The sequence below is a fragment of the Canis lupus genome, chromosome 20 (assembly GCF_003254725.2).
Source record: "Canis lupus dingo isolate Sandy chromosome 20, ASM325472v2, whole genome shotgun sequence".
NCBI classification, from domain to species: domain Eukaryota; kingdom Metazoa; phylum Chordata; class Mammalia; order Carnivora; family Canidae; genus Canis; species Canis lupus.
Window position 1 is genome coordinate 23429760 of NC_064262.1, and position 20825 is coordinate 23450584.

The 20825-nt window shown below is 39.1% G+C and overlaps 1 protein-coding gene across 1 annotated transcript in view; it reads right to left on the minus strand.

Moving 5' to 3' along the window:
* The window catches only part of TAFA1 (TAFA chemokine like family member 1), a 494714-nt gene that overhangs the window by 106656 nt on the left and 367233 nt on the right, over positions 1-20825 (minus strand). Inside the window, exon 3 of the mRNA XM_025456522.3 lies at positions 7657-7797. Within this exon, the coding sequence (XP_025312307.1) occupies positions 7657-7797 (141 nt within the window). The remainder of the gene's footprint in view (positions 1-7656; positions 7798-20825) is intronic.

The window sequence follows — 20825 nt, forward strand, 5'->3', positions numbered from 1 at the left end:
TGTCAGGTTATGTATATTATACCAAAGAGTAAGGTTTTTTCCAGAAAGTTTTTTTTTTTTTTTTTTTTTAACTTGAGCATAATAGGAAAATGACTGAGCAGGAGCAGGGGTTCCTTGAACGTTAAGGATCAGACAGGTCACATGAACGGGCCAGAGCCGGGTGTGTAATAGAAAGGGACGAGGCCTGTACAAACTGGAATATCCCACCCAAAGGCACACAGTCAATTTTTTTCATGACTCTACCAACCTATGGAATAGGTCTGAAGGTACTTTCTGCCGGTGGGCTATGAGTTGGCAACTGCTGCAACTGCTGCTTTAAAAAAAAAAAAAAGACATACACTCCTAGTTTCAAAAGTATGGGACTATCTGAAGACTGAATTCCTGTTCTCTTTATTATGCAAAGGAAGAAACACAGAGACAGACCTTTTATTAGATGGTACAAAAAGCTTTGTCAGTGCTTTTACATCCTTCCTCTCCTTTCTCCTTGCTAATGGAGACTTGGATCTCTCACATACCTGGGCAGGATCAGGTGCCCAGTAAGAGAGCAAAAGAACATTCATATACTTCAGAAATTATGCCTGAATGTACCACAATTTTACTAATGATGCTCAAGTAGACCCTCTTCAAGAACAGAATCTCCCTCCAGAAATGCCTCCTGATCAAGTCAACTGGGCTCACCATCTCGTCTATTAAACAAGCTGGAGTCTGCCTTGAAAGAACAAGGCAGGCTTCAAACAGAGATGGTAATGAAGGGACCGTGGACTGCTGCTGGGTCGTGTATCCCTGATCCACCACAGCAATTCATTATTTTGATATTTCCTTGTGTATGGACGACAAGTAACAAATGGTGAAACCAAAATAGGTCATCTTCCCTGTCCTCTAAAACGTTTAATATTTGTGAATAAAAATAAGGGCTTAAGCTTTTTCATACAATGTTTGCTCTGGAAGGTCCCTAGATGATTTCCAAACTGTAGTTGAGCCTGACATGTCACAGAGATATTATAAATCACATTACTACCAAGACCCGTTGTGCAATGTTTGGTTAGCCCGTCTTAGGAAAAACACTGAGCTATTGGCATAGGAATTATCAGCCAGTCTCAAAAGACCTCAAATGCATTCCTGGAAACAAAAACGAAAACACAGTCTAGATAGTCTATTCCAGCATGGCCCAGAGTCCATTTCATGGAACATTGGGTCTACAGGGCACAAATAAGTGTTACAGAGAAAAAGGTTCTCTAGTCCAAGTAGTCTGGGACGTGATGGGTCAAAGTGCAACAAGTTTTTCATGTGCAGAACTTCTTAGAGCCTTTAATATGCTATCATATTTTGGATGGCTAAGGAGGGGCTATTATATACAGTATTTCTCACATATATCTCATACTACTCTATAGAAAACTATTGCTGAATTTCAAATTTCCTTCAGTTCAGACATTTTTCTCCACTGTGGCTGTCTCTAGGGAATATGATGGTATGTGGTCAAGAAAATTTTATCATGGATTTTCCAAAGGAGCAATCTCCAGAACCAATTCTTATAGATATTCTGGTTCTGGAATCTCATATAATGCAACTTGAAAAAAAATTCAAAGTCTCAATCTACCAAAGAAATCTTATTTTGTTTAAATTAGTTATAAACTATGGGGGTGAATACGAATGATTGTTTGGGGAAAAAAATGAATGAAGCCATTTTATAGAGAGATGTTTTAATATACCTTTTAAGCATTCATTGTCTCTCATCTCCCTTTGATCACTCTTTTCTATGACCTCTCTTTTCTTTGTCCCTCTTTTTTTTTTTAAGATTTTATTTATTTATTCATGATAGACAGAGAGACAGAGGCAGAGACACAGGCAGAGGGAGAAGCAGGCTCCATGCCAGAAGCCTGACACGGGACTCGATCACAGGACTCCAGGATCATGCCCTGGGCCAAAGGTAGGCACTAAACCGCTGAGCCACCCAGGGATCCCCTCTTTGTATGTCCTACCTCACTGTCTCCTTCCCTGTAAGTCTGTCTCTTTTTCTGGGTCTGAGTCCTTATGTATCTTGCTTGCTCACTCTTACATCATAGGCTATGTATGATGAATCAAGAGCAAAACATTTTCTTATGCCATGGGTTTTTGTCTTCACAGAAATAGGCAGGAGTATGATGATGTTTTCATTGTATTAACACAACTATATGCTAATCCTAATGATGAACAAAAAATGTGGGATTTCCATAGCTGTGAAAGTTAAAAAATTCTGTGATGTAAGCTATTCACTTTTGGCTGGTATCCAGTATAAAAAGACGAGAACACCAGGTAATGTTTGTAGCAATCAGTCAGAGAAATGATCAGAATTTACACTGAATGAAAAGGAAAGGCCTATGAACTTATCATGTAGACTTTTCTTAATTAGATTGGTGCTAAAATCCACAGAGAATTAAAAGATCTTCTCTACAAACCAGTACTTATAATGATGCTTTTCACATATTTGCCTAAGTTACAAATAGACATAAATTAAATGAGAATAGAATCCTAAATAGAGAAAACTGCATGAAAATTTCTCCATAAACCAGTTGTTTTATCGCCTCAAGACTTAAACAATGATGCTTCAGTTATTCAGTATAACAGAAACCATTATTTATAGAAATGCTTCTGATTACTCAGTGGCCATGACCGCTACTGGCTTCATGTTTTTGTGCAAGTCACAACATTTCCGTGCCTCAATTTTCTGGCTGGCAAAATGGAATAATAGACACTTTTGAGAGTTGGGGTTCAAATTAAATGAATGTACAGACTTCAAATAATGGTTACAGGGTAAGCCTTCAAGAAGATTTTGGCCATCATTTTGATTATTGTTAACAAAGATAGTAAGGAAGATGCCCTCCTTTTGGGTTAGAGAATATTTAACAAAACATCAGTGTAATGACTTAATATCTGGTCAGAAAAGTACTCAGCACAAGTGCAAGGGTATAACACTTTTCAAAATATGTATAAATAACGTGCAAAATTTAAGCTATTGACTGGTATTTTCACTTATTAGGCAATAGAATATCATTTTTATTTATTTATTTTTTAAGATTTTATTTATTTATTCATAGAGACACAGAAAGAGAGAGAGAGAGAGAGGCAGAGACACAGGCAGAGGGAGAAGCAGGCTCCATCCATGCAGAGAGCCCGACATGGGACTCAATCCAGGGTCTCCAGGATCACGCCCTGGGCTGCAGGAGGTGCTAAACCACTGAGCCACCGGGGCTGCCCAGAATATCATTTTTAAACTCAAAGCCCATTCTTTAAAAATGTCTCCCAATATCCTGTATTCTACTTTTGCATACGTTGCTAAGATTATACTGCAAAATGGATGTCCCATTTTAAATCATCTGGTCTCTGATTTTGAATCTTAAAATGATAGAATATATGCTTATTTTAAAACCATGGCTGTTCTCCGGGTTTTAAAACACCATGGAAGGCAAGTGAACTGTAATTTCAGAGGCAGGTCAGTAACAGCAGTTGGAGCACTTTACATGGGAAATGCACTACGCACAACAGAATATATTCAGGACAAATATGGTGCATGGACTGTCAACTGCTATCATGGAGAGAAACCGGCTTCTAACCATTTTTAGGCTTAGAAAGGGAAATGTGCAAAACATCGTATATGTGCTCAAGTGGAGGAAATGGTTAGATAAATGGAAATGTATCCACACCTGAAAACCTATATAGCTATCAACAAAAATGTTTTTGAAGAATATGTTTTAATTTGGGGAATGTTTACCATATGTTAAGTGAAACAAGTTGTTGATAAAACTGTGTTATAACATTTTAGTTCAATAAAATACCTACCATGTGAATTTCTTTTTAATGATGGGTTAAGCCTAAATGGACGTGTACATGTTTTCTTACAAAGTAATGATAATCTCTAAGCAATAATATCATGTGCAATTTTAATGTATAAATTATTTCTGTAGTTTTCAAAACTCTTCTAAGAAACATGCATTCCTGAGGATGATTTACCAGCATTAGTGACATCCAGGATAATTAGTTAGAAGCAGTTCCGGGAAAAGATGGTGGGTAAAATGTCACTGTGTTAAATTAAAATGCAAAAAAACTTTGTAAAACAATGTGTATTTCTGTTTTTTAAAGATTTTTTAAATTTATTTATTCATTAGAGAGAGAGAGAGAGAGAGAGGGTGGGGCAGAGACACAGGCAGAGGGAGAAGCAGGCTCCATGCAGGGAGCCCAACATGGGACTAGATCCCAGGTCTCCAGGATCATGCCCTGGGCTGAAGGCGGCGCTAAACCGCTGAGCCACCTGGGCTGCCCACAATGTGTCTTTCTAAGCATTACCCCCACACTTACTAGTAGGATAGGAAATACACATCAACATTTAGTGAATACTGAATGGTACTCACTTACTTAAAGAGATATTACACAAAACACACTGTACACATGACTTCCTTAATCCCCACCACAAGTAGAAATAATTATCATCTCCATTTCACAGCCAAGGAACAAATTAAAAAGCATATGTGACTTGCCCAAGGTAATTCTATTAGTAACTGGTATAGCCGAGTTCTGTTCATGTCTGTCTAATTGCACAGTTTGTGATCTTGATAACTACACTGGAATTATTAATTTATATCTATGCTTCATTTTTCATTTGCATGTAGAGATTTGGGGCATAAAAACAATTTTGATCATAGCAACATACAGACTTTTCTCACGCATACCAATGGATTCAAGGATTTCGGAAGAGTGGAATGCTATAGAATCTATAAACCATCAACATGACACTGTAGAATACTCTATAATTTATTCACTTTTGTTTGGAAGATAGGGACCCAGAGCCCTGTTGATTGAATCTACTGCACTAAAGGATTCACAGTTTCCAAAGTCAAACAAGCTTGTTCTGAGAGATAGAATATTACCATTATGTGGCTTGACTTCTCATAGAAACTTAGGGCCAAATGCCATTTCCCCCCTCTGCCAGCATAAACTTCGTGTCTTACATCCAAATCCTGAAGGCAGTTCTATTTCTAGATCATTAGAGATAAAAATGAACTGGAAACAAAATGGAGATTCATAATTAACAGTCTCAATGCTTTCTTTGGCAGACAACTTGAGAAACTATCATGGTTTCATAATGTTTATTGGCTTCAAAGGCCAGGAGTTTCTTCTTGCAAGTGAACGAAGTGGCATTTCTAGTCTAACTGCTTGCCTTTCCTGTATTGGAGGTGTCTTACCATGTTGACTGTGATCTAGAACAAAAGAAATAATCATAGTGCAAGTTTGCAACCTCAGCTTTATTGATATTTGGTGTTGGATAATACTTTGTTGTGGGTGTTGTCTTGTGCATTATAGGATATTTAGCAGCATCCCTGGCTTCTACCCACCAGGTGTGAATAACATCCCCCTAATTGCAAGAGACGTCTAGACTAAAAATATCTTGAGATAGTGCCAAATGACCCCTGAAAATGTGTTAGTTGAGAATTTACTGGTCATAGTATATCCCCAAATTTGGCCTTTTCACGTTCTTTAAGAAAAAAAAAAAGAAAAGAAAACTTGACCTGACATGGTACACAGGGGCTGCTGTACAAGCTACATGTACAGTTCTCTGGCTATGGTTGTTTGGGCAAAGGTTAACTGTGACTTAAGCTGGGCCAGTTATATTTGGTCTTTTTGGAGAATACATTTAAAATACAGAAAGTGAGTCAAATATATTTGGGCTATATTGTGATGCCATATCAGATCAGAGTTGACATCACAGAAATAAAAGCTTCTCACCTGCCACTAAGTTATGGGGATTCAAAAACTAAAATCTTAGAAGAGGGAGCCAGTCCACATGAAGGAGAATGAGGGCAACAGAGATCAGATATAGTGTGTCCCACGAACAAAGAAAATATGATGGATGCTGCTGAAAGAATTAATGAATCTCCTGAGGTTTCTGGTAACTGGACTTCCCAGGATTCTTCTATTTTCTTAAAAATTTTTTACTTGGTCTAGCTTGACTGTGTTTCTCTTTCTAACCACCATACTTCCTAATGAAAATATGTAACACAAGCCAATCTAGAAGATGTACTGCTCCATCTGTTTCTAGAGGTAGAATGATGGACTCTAAGCCACGAGATTCAGGTTCTACTTGCTACTGTGTGACTCTGAGCAAGTGATTCACTTGAGTACTGATTTCCTTACTTAAAATCAGAGTCTTGATCTTCTTACTGAAGAATTTGAACATCATCTCATACCTGGCTCTAAAATTATGAACGATAAAGATGGGGAGGGATATTGGTCCTTTTGAAACTTGGATTCACTATTTGAACATATAAAGTTGTTTTATTTATTTATTTATTTATTTATTTATTTATTTAAAGATTTTATTTATTTATTCATGAGAGACGCATAGAGAGAGGCAGAGACACAAGCAGAGGGAGAAGCAGGCTCCATGCAGGGAGCCTGACGTGGGACTCGATCCCGGATCTCCAGGATCACGCCCTGGGCTGAAGGCGGCGCTAAACCACTGAGCCACATGGGCTGCCCATAAAGTTGTTTTAAAGATGGTGGTCAAGACTTGGTATTCTAGTCAGTTACTGTGGGCTTAAGAGCCAGCCAAGCTACAACTTGTCAGTCATGAGACCAATTCCATAACCCTTCTAAGCTGCAGTTTCTTCATATTTAAAATGGGAGGAAAAGTGTATCTGCCTCAATGATCCCTGTCCTCTGGCCTGAAAGACCTTCTAGCTCACTCCCATACTGAATGGGGATGACTTAAATAACCAACAGGATATTGTGGAAACAGTGAAGTGTAACTTCTGAGGCTAGATTATAAAAAAGAAGGTCACTGTGGCTTTTATGTTGTTCTCTTGGATTATTCATTCTGAGGGAAGCCAGATGTCACACTGTGAGGACACAGAACAACTATGGAGATGTCTCCACAGCAAGGAATTGAGTCCACCTGCCAATAGCCACGTGAGTGAGCCATCTTGAAACCATCCTCCAGCACCAGTCAAGCCCTTAGATCTTGACTGCCACTGCATGAGAGACCTGGAGCCAGACACACTCAGCTAAGTGGAATTCCTGACCCACAGAAGCGATGAGGTAATGTTCGCTGTTTCAAGCTGCATGGTTGTTGGGGGTAATTCATTACAAAGTAATAGGTAACTGTTATCAGATCGTTGGGAGGAGTAAAAAAAAAATAATGCACGAAAAGTGTTTAGGACAGTGCTTGGCACTGGACATTGAGAGTGCCTCTGTTAACTTACAAATGTATATGAAGCATCCAGAGCAGTGCCCGCCATAGAGTAAATGCTCATTAAATATGAACTGAATAAATGTTAGGTATTGTTATCCTTAGTACCACTATTTCCATCATCATTATATAAAACCTCAATCCAAAATCACTTCCCAAATGAGCTGGACCCTCAAATTTCTCAACTTGGAAAGCTCTTTTACCTTACTCTTCTCTAGAAAAACATTAAGATAAGTTATGTGTATGTTACAAAACCAGAGAAACAAGATTTCTAACTATGCTGAGGACTGGCATTTGTACAACCTTCTAGCACTCTGGATGTACTTTGTTCATTATTCTAAACCATATATAGGTGACACAAACAAACAATGAAATCTATCACAGACCGCAAACACCTAGATAAACACCTAAAGAGGGATGTAAAACCAGCTACTTACCATCGACACAGGAAGGTCTGTTTCTTGTCGTTCCAGCCACTTTTCCAGGTAGACAGGAACACTTTACTGTTTGTGACCGCTCCTCAATGCGATTCTTATTACAACATCTGTGCGCGGCTATCACTTCACATGTCCCTCCTTCTGGCAAGAGGGAAAGAAGAGGGACGCTGATTAGAAATAATTCAGTGGCCATTAAGCCCTGTGGGGGTATGTGTGGAGGGGTTGGGGAAAGGGAGAGAAATTATAGAAATAGTTTCTGAGAAGTATAATTACTGTGGGATTCTCTCCCACCCACTCTGTGTAACATCTATTTACACATGTATACAAGACTCTATGCTAGGGTTGCACAGTCCTGGAGAAGACAGGTGTTACAGCGCTATGTTTCAAATGCAACAAAGAACACCAATGAATAGCCCTCAAGAGGCGATGATTCTAGGTTGTATATACTGAGAAGCAGTGAAGCGATGCCATGCCTGGAGCTAACGCAAAATAAAGAGCCTACCTGATTTAAATGCGTTATATTTTGGGAGCTCACTCCTGTGTTATCTTTCCATTTAGACTTCTCTGAGCTCCCTCCTACTAATAGCAAGCAACTGACACTCCAGCGATACAGGACCTACAGTGGCAGGAAAACTGCCCAAAAATTAGCTCTCCCTCCCACTGCCTGCCCACTCTCAAGGAGGCTGAATAAAAAACTCTAAATCGGGAGTCATTTCCCAAATCCAGATCTCATCCAAAAATGATAGAAGGAATTGCTGGAGAAAATAGGTATGTGCTTTAAATGGCATCTCAAATTACAGAGCTAGGCATATGGCTTCACTTAATTGTTACAGGTCAGCCATGCATTCAACATTTATTGGCAACCTAATGTATGTCACTCTCCACTAGTTCTTAACAGGTGCACTGCTGGATCTGTCGAATGTTGGTGAGCATTCAGGTGGCTCTTGCCAGGTTGTAGGACAGTTCTGCAGGGACAAAAAGATACTCCAAGTGACTAGAAACCAGGAATTAACTTTCCCAATATCAAGTTTTATGTTCAGGAAGAATGTATTTTATTTGACAAGAATGGATCCAGAACATTTAGGACTGAGTTGGCATAAATTCAGCAAGCATTTGTCAAGCAACCATTATATATAAGTTACTATGTTATAAATTGTTAGGGACATGTGTTCAGTCCATACATGGTAGGCCCTTAGGAAACACTGGGAAAAAGGTGAGGAGGAAAAGGAAGAGAGGAGACAGGAAAGACCTAAGACCCAGCTCCATCCTATCCTGAGAACCCACAATAGAATGCAGTGATTCTCAAGGCAGGGGTGGGGATGGGCCGATTTTGCTAGTCACCCTCCCCATCTGTGATAGTTGGAAAAGTCTGGAGACATTTTCAGTTGTCATCACTGGTGGAGGGTAGGGGCCACTGGCATCTAGCAAGTGAAGGCCATGGATGCTGCTAAACATCCCACAGTGCAGCAATGGATTGTCTTGTCTAGAATGTCATCTGTGTCCAGGTTGAGACATCCCAGTTTAGTGGGAAAGAAACACAAGAGTCTCTGCTTCAAGGTGGACTAATTCGGCCTCCCCTCAGTGGGAGAGGAGAGCTTGGGCTTTCTAGCCAGCCTGTTTTACCCTGAATCTCAGCTCTGCCACTTACTGAGGACTTTAGTTTCCTCATCTGTAAAATGGGAACAATATTAACACCTGCTTCACAGGAGTTAAAACCAAGACAACACATGTATAGGGGTTAGCACTGAGCCTGACACATACTGGAGAGTCCGCATGTGCTACCTATGATCGTATCTGAGCATGTTGATATATTTCCTTGGGAATGTCACCCTCCTTTCTGCCTCAGTAACTGTGCATATATGGTTTGTCCTAGAATATTCCTTCCTACTTCCCATCCTTCCATCCCCCCACCCACAACTCAAATGAATTCACTCCATTAAGTCTTCTTTGAACTCAATGCAAAGGTCAGTTCCTTTGAGAACATCTCCTTACTTTTACCACTGCTGGTTTTCTTGGCACTCCACACATTTCCTTACACAACTATTTCTACAAGTCTATGACCACAAGCAAGTTGAAAGCTTGGTCAGGGTCAACGTTAGCCTTATTGTCAACAACTGCTGTAGGCACACTATAATTGTTAGTTAAATGAATGAAGAAATAAGTAAATTAACTTAAAATGAACATCATAAGGCAAGTACCAAGTTCTGTAGACATAGGTCGAAGGGGACACCCATTTGTTTCTGAGGAACTCAAAAAGCTTCTTAAGTTGTGAGTTGAAAGGTAGAACTTCAACAGGTCATGATGCAGGAAAACCATTTCACTAACGTGAAAGATTGGGGTATTTTTTAAAACACAACTTTGTAATTAATTATAGAATAGTCTTAGGTTTATAGAATATTTGTGAGGATAGTACTGTGAGTTCCCACATGCCACACCCTATTATTTCCTATTTTTATTCAGCTAATATTAACATCTTATATGAGTATGCTAGGTTTGTTACAATATGCATTATTATTAATTAAAGTCTATGCTATATTCAGATCTTCTTAGTTTGTACCTAATGTCTTTTTGTGTTCCTGGGTACCATCCAGGATCCCATATTACACTTAGTTGTTTTATCTCTTTATGCTTCTCTTGGTTATGATAGTTTCTCAGACATTTTTTCCTTTTTGATGACCTTTGAGAAGCGTTGCTCAGGTTATTTTGTAAAATGTTCCTCAAGAGGGATTTATCTGATGCTTTTCTTATGATTAGACTGAGGTTATGTATTTCTAGAGGAAGACTACAGAGGTAAAGTGCCATTTTCATCACATCATATCATATCAGTACACACTAATAGTGACTTGCCACTATTGAAGTTGACCTTGATCACTTGGCTAAGGTACTGCTCGTCAGATCACCCCACTGTAACATCACTCTCCTCCATGTTTTTCTCTATGGTCCTCTTTGTTACTGTGTGACAAAGTCACTATGTGCAGCCTACACTTAGGGAGTAGACAGTTATGCTTCACCTCTCTGAGGTTATAACATCTACTAAAATTACTGGGAATTCGTCTGCATGACAGATGTGTCTCCTCCCTCCCATCCACCTTCTATCATTTATATCAGTATGGACGCACAGATGTTTATTTCACACATTGGGTTATAATCCAATACTACATTATTTATTTTGTTGCTTAGAATGGTCTAGCCCTGGCCACTGTGAGCTCTTTCAGTTGGTTTCTGTGTCCTGTCCCCCTGCACTGCCCCCTCCTCACCTTTTTTGAGCACTTCCTTCCTTTCTTACTCTACAAGATGCCCCAGGCTCATCCTGAATATTTCCTACCCCAGTCCTAGAACCAGATTTCTCTAAGAAGCTGGTCAGGGCATTTAAAAAAATATGCTCAAAAAAAAAAAAATATGCTCTAGTAGATGGAACTAAAGACCTGAAATGGGATTCAACTGGAGAAAGCTTCCTTCTCCAGAAAGAGTACTCAGTGTGATTCTGTTTCAGTAAGGCACTAATAGGGATTTTGAAGCCAAGAACTGACAGGAACTAGATATGGTTCAGAAGTGACCACCCTGGCCACTCTGTTAGGGAGGGGTTGGAGAAGTGCAAGGTGGAAAATCAGAAGAAACAACGCAAAATTATGAGCAGGAAGTAAGGGGCCTGACCTTGGATCATGGGAAGAGTATTACATTGTTGCCTTTATTGGGATTAGAGTTAGTGAAATAATAGGGCTAATCACATTATTCTCCTCAACCCAGATACTGGCAATCAGGTTGCTTTAACTTAAAATTGTCATCTCCGACTACCCTTAGTCAATTCAGTTAATTGCTGGTTTTATACTTCATGAAAATACCACCAATTCTAAAGTTACCACTTGGCTTTAATACAAGACTAGAGCAACTTTATGAGTGAAAATGGCACAAGCTATAGAAAATCTTCTAGGATACATCTTGAGTCTCATTTGATTTACAGTTACATCAATGACAGATGTGCCGGTCATCCAAATTATTGCTCTGAGTTAAATAATTTGGACAATGAGGTGGCCACTGGAGGCCCAAAGCCATTCTCTCCTAGCATCCTTGTAGATGAGCCAAAGCAACTGCTCTGTGTCAGCTCAGTGCTCACTGACATTTACTGAACTTCGATTGGATGCTGGGCACAGTACATGGCACTTTACCTACATTATTTATAAACCTCTCAGCAACTGTAAAGGCTTTTGTCCCCACTTTACAGATGAAAAGCTGAGATTCAGAGAGATTGAATAACATTCCCCAAATTACACAAGTGTGAATTAGTCTGCTGGACTCCAGAGCTTTGCTTTTGTGCATCTTGCCACAAGTAGTCATTCTTTATTGATGAAGAACTTCCAAAAGGAAGTCAACACTTTACTACAAAGATTATCAGAGTTAAATATCCAACTCACACTTCTTCCCCCAATTACATTCTGACCCCATTTGCTACCACCTTTCCTTCCATTGCTCTGCTCTAGGGACACTGGTCTCCTTCTAAGCTATTTCCTGAACATGGCAGGTGTGGTCCCTCTTGAGGGTTACTCTAAAACCAGAAGGTTGTTCTAAATATGAGGCTTCTCTGGCCTTCTTGACAAGTTAAAGTATGCCCTACATGGAATATGGCAAATCTCTGGCTCCCTCCCTCGCTTCCTCTACATCTTTGCCCCAGATATCATTTTTTTCAGCCTCACCTGACTACCCTATTTAAATCATAATTCTCTTAGAAAGCTTTAATGATCTCCCTTATTTTGCTCCATGTCCTTGCCTGTGTCACCTGCAGAATATTTGTAATTTTATTTTATTTTTTTTAAATTTTTATTTATTTATGATAGTCACACAGAGAGAGAGAGAGAGGCAGAGACACAGGTAGAGGGAGAAGCAGGCTCCATGCACTGGGAACCCAATGTGGGATTCGATCCCGGGTCTTCAGGATCGCGCCCTGGGCCAAAGGCAGGCGCCAAACTGCTGCGCCACCCAGGGATCCCGAATATTTGTAATTTTCAATTACTACATGTAATTTATTTATTATCTTATTGTTTTTATGTGCCCTCTCCCCCCAATATAACCTCCTCAAGGACAGATATTGTTTATTTATTAAACACCGTCTGGCATAATATTATTAGTATTTGATAAGGGTTTAGCAAGTGACACAGCTATATTACTAGTGGTAATAACTCTAGTAATACAGGAGTTAGCCATTTCTTGACTACTTACTATGTTCCTGGCACCATGATAGATACATTATAAACTTTTAATTCATTTTATGGCTACTAAAGCCCAATGAAGTTATGATTATTCCCATTTTACAGGGAAGGGAACTGAGATCGAGATTAGTAAAAAGCTAGCCTATGTGTTAAGAACCCAGGTACCTATTCTTTGGCAGCATGTGGACCAGAGGCCAGATCTTCTGATCCCATACACAGTGCTCTTTCCCCAGTCCCATCCTGGCATATATGTTGAAATTTCTCTGAAAAAGGGAGGATAACTCAGTGACTGGAAATTGACAAGTACTCCATTTTCATTCATACTGTGTGTGTAAAGTCAGTGACCCCAGACCAGGTCTTCCATGGGCTCATGGATTTGCACACAGGAAGCCAGAGAAACGTTGCTCTAAATAACAACCTCATTTGGTCTTGACAGGTTCAGCTACAGCTTCATTTTATACCAACTGCTTAGGTATGTCAATGTGGAATATGCAAGTAGGTCCTGGAACCCAGAGGACCCTAAAATTTAGAATGCCTGATTGGACCAAATCTGAATCCAAAAGTTTATATTTGTGACTGACCTAGCCATAGACAACCAGAGCAAGTTAATCTGGTCCCTGACTTGTACTGATGAAATAAAAATATTAGGTCATTGACAGGAAATAGCTCAGTTCTCTTATAACAACAGGGAGAGAATTTTTCAAGATGTTCTGGAACTATAGTCCTAATTATCTATTGTCTTTGTTAGCTGGTTGCTTGAAAAAGGGGACTGAAAACTAAAACATTCCCCAGCTTTGTCCTGCTGATGAAAGGGAAGGGTAAGTTTTGTCATAACCATTCCTAGAAACTAGAAAATTGTTCCTTCAAATTTTTTTATCTGCATTTTAAATATTACCTAGTGAACTGTCCTTTCAAACCTAACTGCCAAGGTTATTGCAAAAGCATAATGATAATATTTGTCATGTAAATGTCTTTCAGACTTTGCTTTGGCGCCAGTACCAATCCAGTCCTAAATTTTATCTCAATCCAAGTCAAAATGATTTCAAGATGAGCTATGGCCTCTCAAAGCAGTCATTTAAGTGCTGAGAAAATTGAGCTTCCCTTTTTTTGCTTATGGATTATCTGGAAAATAGCTTCTTTTCTGGACTTCACCCAGCATCTGTAGTAAGTAAGGCAAGTAATATGGTGAGGTGACCTATTAGCTAAAGGTGAAGAGTGTGGCATAAAGAACAGGCCAGTATAAATGTTGTCTGTACTACTCAGATTTTCCAGATTATTGCTCATATCATTATTTGACTTTGTCTATGGGAAACATCTGAGGTAAAATATAAGAAATTAGACTCATATCCTAAATCTCATTTTATAAGAGGTCTCATTGTTCTTTTAGAGTAGAAGGTAAATGCAGTAATTACCCAACTAACATAGGTCAGTCTAAAAATATGGGATCCCTGGGTGGCGCAGTGGTTTGGCGCCTGCCTTTGGCCGAGGGCGCGATCCTGGAGACCCGGGATCGAATCCCACATCGGGCTCCCGGTGCATGGAGCCTGCTTCTCCCTCTGCCTGTGTCTCTGCCTCTCTCTCTCTCTCTCTGTGTGTGGCTATCATAAAAAAAAAAAAAATGTTATATATGTTAGATGAACATCAATTTCTCAGTCCCCCTCTACCATAAATTTTCTAAATGGTGGCCTTGCTTCTCACTCCCTTTTGTCTATGTTCACCCTAGTGGCAACAGCAAAGTCCCCTGCAGGGAACCTCCATGGAACAGCTCTCTACTTTCTTTCCTGCGTTTTCTCTTGTGTTTGTCAGACCTCTGAGCACATTATCAAAACCTATTTTTAACAGGAAGAGAAAGTTTCTAATATCCAAAAAGGGGGGGAAAGACAGCATTTCAAGATTATTTCTGGCAGCAGCAACTCTCTCTGAGCTGGAGTAGTAAAAAAAAAAAAAAAAAAAAAAAAGCCAAGCCCAATATGCTCCAAGCAATGATCCCTCCTTCTCAGCTCAATACATCACTGTCTTGCCCTGCACAAGTGAGGAAACACAGAGATGAATTGCTAAGGGTAATGTTTCTCTTAAAAAGAGTCCCCATTGATGACAATTATATGTCAAGATAGAAAGAGATGATGAGGTTAGAAATGACTGGCAAGCAGATGGCTAAAAACTTGAAGGTTGGCATCATAAAAACCCTGCTTGCTCCCCAAATGGTCATCTAATAGAGCTCATACCAAGCCACTGGATTGCTCTGGGCTACAAACTGGGTCAGCCATTTAAGAATGGGCACTTATGGGAAACTGCTAATGTCCGATCCTTTTTGTCTGCCAAGGAATTTGACATTCAGTCATATAGTTTCGTGTTGATGGCTTCATGTCAATGCTGAAGCATAGCCAAGCAATTCAAAATTATCACAACACCAGGTTTTCTGGGAAAGGAAATGCTAGGGGAGAGTATAAAGTTGGAATAGAAGAGAATAATCTTAAAAATAAAAAGGGAGAGGATAGAAGTCTAAACCCTATACTTTATTTTTATTTTATTTATTTATTTTTGATCCCTGTACTCATCATTCAGGTCTTCCTTAGGTGTCCTTGAACTATACTGGCAGTTAGATTCCCCTGCTATGTGATTCCACAATCTCACATTCTCCCACAATAATATTCACAATGTATTATTTTGACATTTTCAAATAATGTCTTGCTTTTCCTGTAAAGGGTAAAGGCAGTAATTTTTCTTTTTATTATCACTCTATTCCTAGTGCTCAGCTTTGAATCTGATTTATGTTTGGTCTGTAAATATTTGTTGAATGAACCTTTCCCAAAGACTAGCTTTGGATTCCCATGGTATGATCTCTTTGCAAGCCAAACCTCTCTTTTGCAGTGCATCTCCCAATAGCAATGTTTGTCTATCCTGTTGGGCTGGACACTTTCTGATAGCAGGGACCACATCTTGTTTATTTCTTTATCCCTAGTGCCTGGCATAAGGGTAGGAATTGACACATTTGCTAAATGACTGAATGATCAAAGGAAGGAAAGAAGGAAGGAAGGAATCAGAGGAAGAAAGAAGTAAAGAAAGAAGTGAGGGGGAGAAAGACGAGTTAACAAAGAGGAAATAAAAGAAGGGAAAAGAAGAAAGATGGAAAATAAAATAGTCCTCTTTGGGGGAACTTTTCCTATTCAAATATTCATATGTGCTCTTTTAAGAAAACGAACTTGAAAGATAGATGTAGCTTTTGCCAAAAAGTGACCTTCTAATACACCTTCTAGAAAAATTGTCTTGGAACTTTGGTTTGGGGTAGAGCCAAAATGTACAAAGGCAAGTTTTTTATTTTGTGTGAAATGACTAGAACATGAAATAGCAATTAAGAGTAATCATAGGGAAACTTCAGTCCTTATTAATAGTTAAGCCAGGATATATCTGCTTATAGTTGAGGGCAACTTTAAAGGAAATGAATAAAACGTAATCAAGGAATGTTAAGACTGACATCATTATTTGGATCCTTCCATATTCACTTCAGGGCAAATGGTCCCTTTCTTTAAAAGCTGTTATGTCTAAGACAAAGTACAGTTGTTGTTGTTGTTGTTTTTTTAATTCACTCCCATAGGATGTCTTGATCAAGGCCTTATAAATAGTTCTTTTGGAATGTATTGTAGTAGATGTCAGAAATGCATATTTAAGACTGTTAAAAATGCTTTATTGACCCAGTAGACTGGAAGGAAGCTCCAAGCGTCTCGGTCTGTAAATCACTGACAAGAGAGACACTAATGGATCCTTAAGCATGTTTTGGTCAAGGAGGACAAAATGGCTGCTTGAATTGTTTATGCTTCAGATTAAACAAATTACCATCTCCTCCTTCCTAGGGCTCTGGGGTATGTAGAAGACAGATGAATGTAGGAAAAAAGAACAAATTCTGGGCTGGGCATCCCTGTTTGAGGCAATATAGCATAATGAATAAGATCACAGATTCTAGAGTTAGGCTGCCAAGATTCAAGTTCTGGATCTGTTGCTTCTGATCATTTTTCATGCTGTGCCTCAAGGTTCTCATCTATAAAATGTGGATAATAAAATAGCATTAATTTCAGTTGTTCAGAGGATGAAAAGAGTATAAGAATTAAGTAAGTATAGGCAGTTTTAATAATATCTCGTTCAGTGTAAGCTCTGAAAGGCATTCTGCTGTTAGTAATACTTTTGGAATTAGAATTATTATGGAGAAAAAATGATCCTTTCCATTTTTCCCTCATTTCACTAACATGGACCATTCCTCACACCTATATCCCTACTCTCAGTCCAGGCCAATGACTGGAAACATTTAAGCCCCCATTCCCCTAGAACAAGATTGCTAAAAGTAACATATTACCACAATAAACATATCACCTGTCCCCCAGACTTCTTTTTTTTTTTTTTAAGGAAGAAAATGGCTTACACATTGGATACGCTGAAACTCTACTGTAGAAATCACTTTTAAAAACTGCTCTAACAACATGCAAATAAATTTTCCCCAAAGATAACACCAATAAGCTCATAAGAACACCTTTGATTCTTTAGTATTCTTTAAATACTATAGAACTTTGACTCTTTTCCAACAAGGATGACTCGGATAGCATTAGGGAGGATAACCCAAGTGATGGTTTGGATATCAAATGATCTGGAATAAATACGTTGTATTCTACTATTTTGATGAAGGCAAGGGTTAGAATGAAATGAAGCTTTTAGAGGAATAGCTACGTCCATTTTCCCCCTCTAATGTACAAAGTTCTTCACCTAAATCCCACTTGGATCTCCCCCAACTTTTTGCCTAAACCAAAATCACTGGTCCAGCTGGGTGATAAGTTATCAGGATTTCCTTCTCCACTGCAAGCCTTCCAGGCTGCGAATGATACAAAAACAATTTTTATCAAAGAGGCAGGCAATCCTATTTTACATCAGCAATTTCTCTGGCTATGGTAATTTCCCTAAAATTACATGAAACACTGACCTTAAAGGTTGAATATGATAATTTTGAAATTATATTTCACATAACTTAATTTGGGTTACTGGTTGGGTGACTAGAACAAGTTGTAATTTATAAACTCTGGTCCCTCATAAGGAAAATGCCCAACTCTACAAGATTTTAGGAGAATTAGAAAATTGTGTGTTAATACACCAAATAGCACACAGTAGGCATACTATAAATAAAAGCTAACTTTCTTATGATTAACATAAAAAATTAAACCCCATTTTAAAGATGATACTAGGGATGCCTGGGTGGCTTACTGGTTGATCTGCCTTTGGCTCAGGGCATGATCCCAGAGTCTTGGGATTAAGTCCCGCACCATGCCCACCATGGGGAACCGGCTTCTTCCTCTGCTTATGTTTCTGCCTCTCTGTGCCTCTCATGGACAAATAAATAAAATATTTTTTTAAAAGTTTTTTTTAAAAAATAAAGACAACTTCTAGCATGATTTATTTTCTTTTTTAAAAAATATTTTATTTTTTTATTTATTCTTGAGAGATAGAGAGAGAGTGTGTTAGAGAGAGAGAGGCAGAGACACAGGCAGGGGGAGAAGCAGGCTTCATGCAGGGAGCCCGACTGGGACTCGATCTTGGGTCTCCAGGATCAGGCCCTGAGCCAAAGGCAGGCGCTAAACCGCTGAGTCACCAGGGCTGCCCCACTCGCATGGATTTTGATAGAAAGATAGAATTGTGAAAGGCTGAAAGATGGAAGAATTTACCTTTCAGTCTCCAGGACCTCCTGTCAAAGGTCTGGACCATTCATGCAATGGTGGGTCTAATGTGCTCTCTTTATTGAATCCCTGCCTATCTGCTCCTATGTCTTTACTCATTTTTCTCTGTTTCTTTACAGCATTTATTTAATGGCGTACAAGCAGAAATACTCTCTGGGATGGAAGTCCAATAACAATTATAAACTTGTTTTATTCTCTTAAAATGAGATTCTCCTATTATCCTTTGCAGGTGAGTATAATGGATGTTAATAGAAACATAACACTATTAGGAAAACAAAATAATTCCTCCGTTAGGAAAACATAAAAGTACAGCCAACCGAATAAAGCAGGCAATGTGATGACTCCAAATCCATCACCTCTAAACCATAACTGTTCTTTGACATTTTTTCCTCAAGCTAAACAACAACAACGAAAATGCCCTTGGAACAACATTTCTGACTTGGCTGAGAAACAAAGACAAGAAGACTAAGATACACTTTGAGATAATCAAGGAAAAAAGTGGCCATAAAATACTCTCCTTTGAAAGAAGCATTCTCACTTTAGGGTCTGATGCCCACCAGTAGGTCGTCCTGCTGAGTCAGGAACTGATCTTAAATTTCAGGCTCTTCCTTCAGTATCTGCAGGCAAACCACATGAACATCCATATCCATCCGCAAGCTAATTACTCCCAAATTCCTAATTGAACTGTTAAGCATTATGGAAATCTGTTCTACAAACATTAAAATTAGCATTTTGCATCTACCAATTTTTATAATTAAGGGTTTTGTCAGGAAGTGGTCTCTAGAGTAGCAAGAGGTGGGATTTCTGTGAGTCCCAGAGGGTTCACGTGTGGTACCATGGTTAAGAGTACAAAGTTCAGGTTGGATTTTGGAGCTCTGTTGACTGAGCTGTAATACCGCCTTTCTCTCTTTATTAGCTGTATTTACCTCAGGAAAATCATTTAAGCTTTTCATTCTTAGTTTTATCACCTGTAAAATGGGGAAGGTAATAGTACAGTCAGGATGAGCTTGTGAGGCTCTATGAGAGAACACTGGCAAAGCACTTAGAACAGTGCCTGAAGTATAAGAATAATGCAATTTCCTGCTATTAATATTCTTGCTATTATTAGTTTTAGCCGTGGCACCCATCAGAACTGCTAATTGACTGTCTCTGGCTCTCTTCTTCCTGGGCTTACTGGTATTCTTGGTCCCGTTGTGGGAGGTGGGGCCGTGCGACTATTTCTGTGTTCCTGAAGTGACTTATCACTTCCATGTGGAGTTTTTAATTCTCTATGCTAGGTTCTCCCAGGCTCTCTTCCTGCTGGTGTGACAACCCAGAAATATTTTAGAGAGGGGTTGGCAAACTTTCCCTAAAAAGGTTCGGATAGTAAATATTTTTGGCTTTATGGGCCATCTGGTCCCTGTGGTTAACTACCAAACTCTGCAATTTTATTCCAAAAGTAGCCATGAACAATACTTAGACAAGTGAGTGTGGCTGTCTGCTAATAAAATTTCACTTATAGAAACTGAAACTTGAGTTTCAGGTCATTTTTACGTGTCCCAAAATATTCTTTTAGGGTTTTTAAAAGGCATTTAAAAAGGTAAAGGCCATTCTTAGCTCATTGGTGGTACAAATAGATGGTGGGCCAGATAGGACCTCTGGACCACAGTTTGTCCACCCATATTCCCTTGTTTTAGATGGTGGCTGCTCCAGCAATTCTAATTGTGAGGGACTTCGGGAAACACAGCTCCAATGTTAAGCCACAATAGGCATGTTGCCCGTTCAAGAAATAAAATTGTCTTAAGCCAACAAGATTTGAGGGTGATTTGTTGGTCAATCTGTTTGCTAGCCTAATCTACCTAATAAATTATTCTTCCAGATGATTAAAGTAAAAGAAGATTTTGCCCCCATAAAAGTGTTTAAATAACTTCCATAAATATGTTTAATAGTAACGAGGATGGCAGTATCTCTAAGGCTTTCATCTGTGAAATACAGTCTTTCAAATCTGTGCCTTCCTTGGAGAACTAGGACGAGATATAGCTGCTTAAGCCTCCTCCATGCATAAACCTCATCTGAGCCAAGAATCTGAGCCCTGTCATCTTTATATTTTATTGGGTTAGCTGAGAGGTAATAATACAAGGATATATTTATTTATATCATGAGATTGTGTCTCACATTCACAGCCAGAGAGAGCAGAAAACACACATTTAGGGGCAAAGAAGACAAACAGAAACTCTGATTTGTGTTACACATTGTAGAAGTCATTAACTAT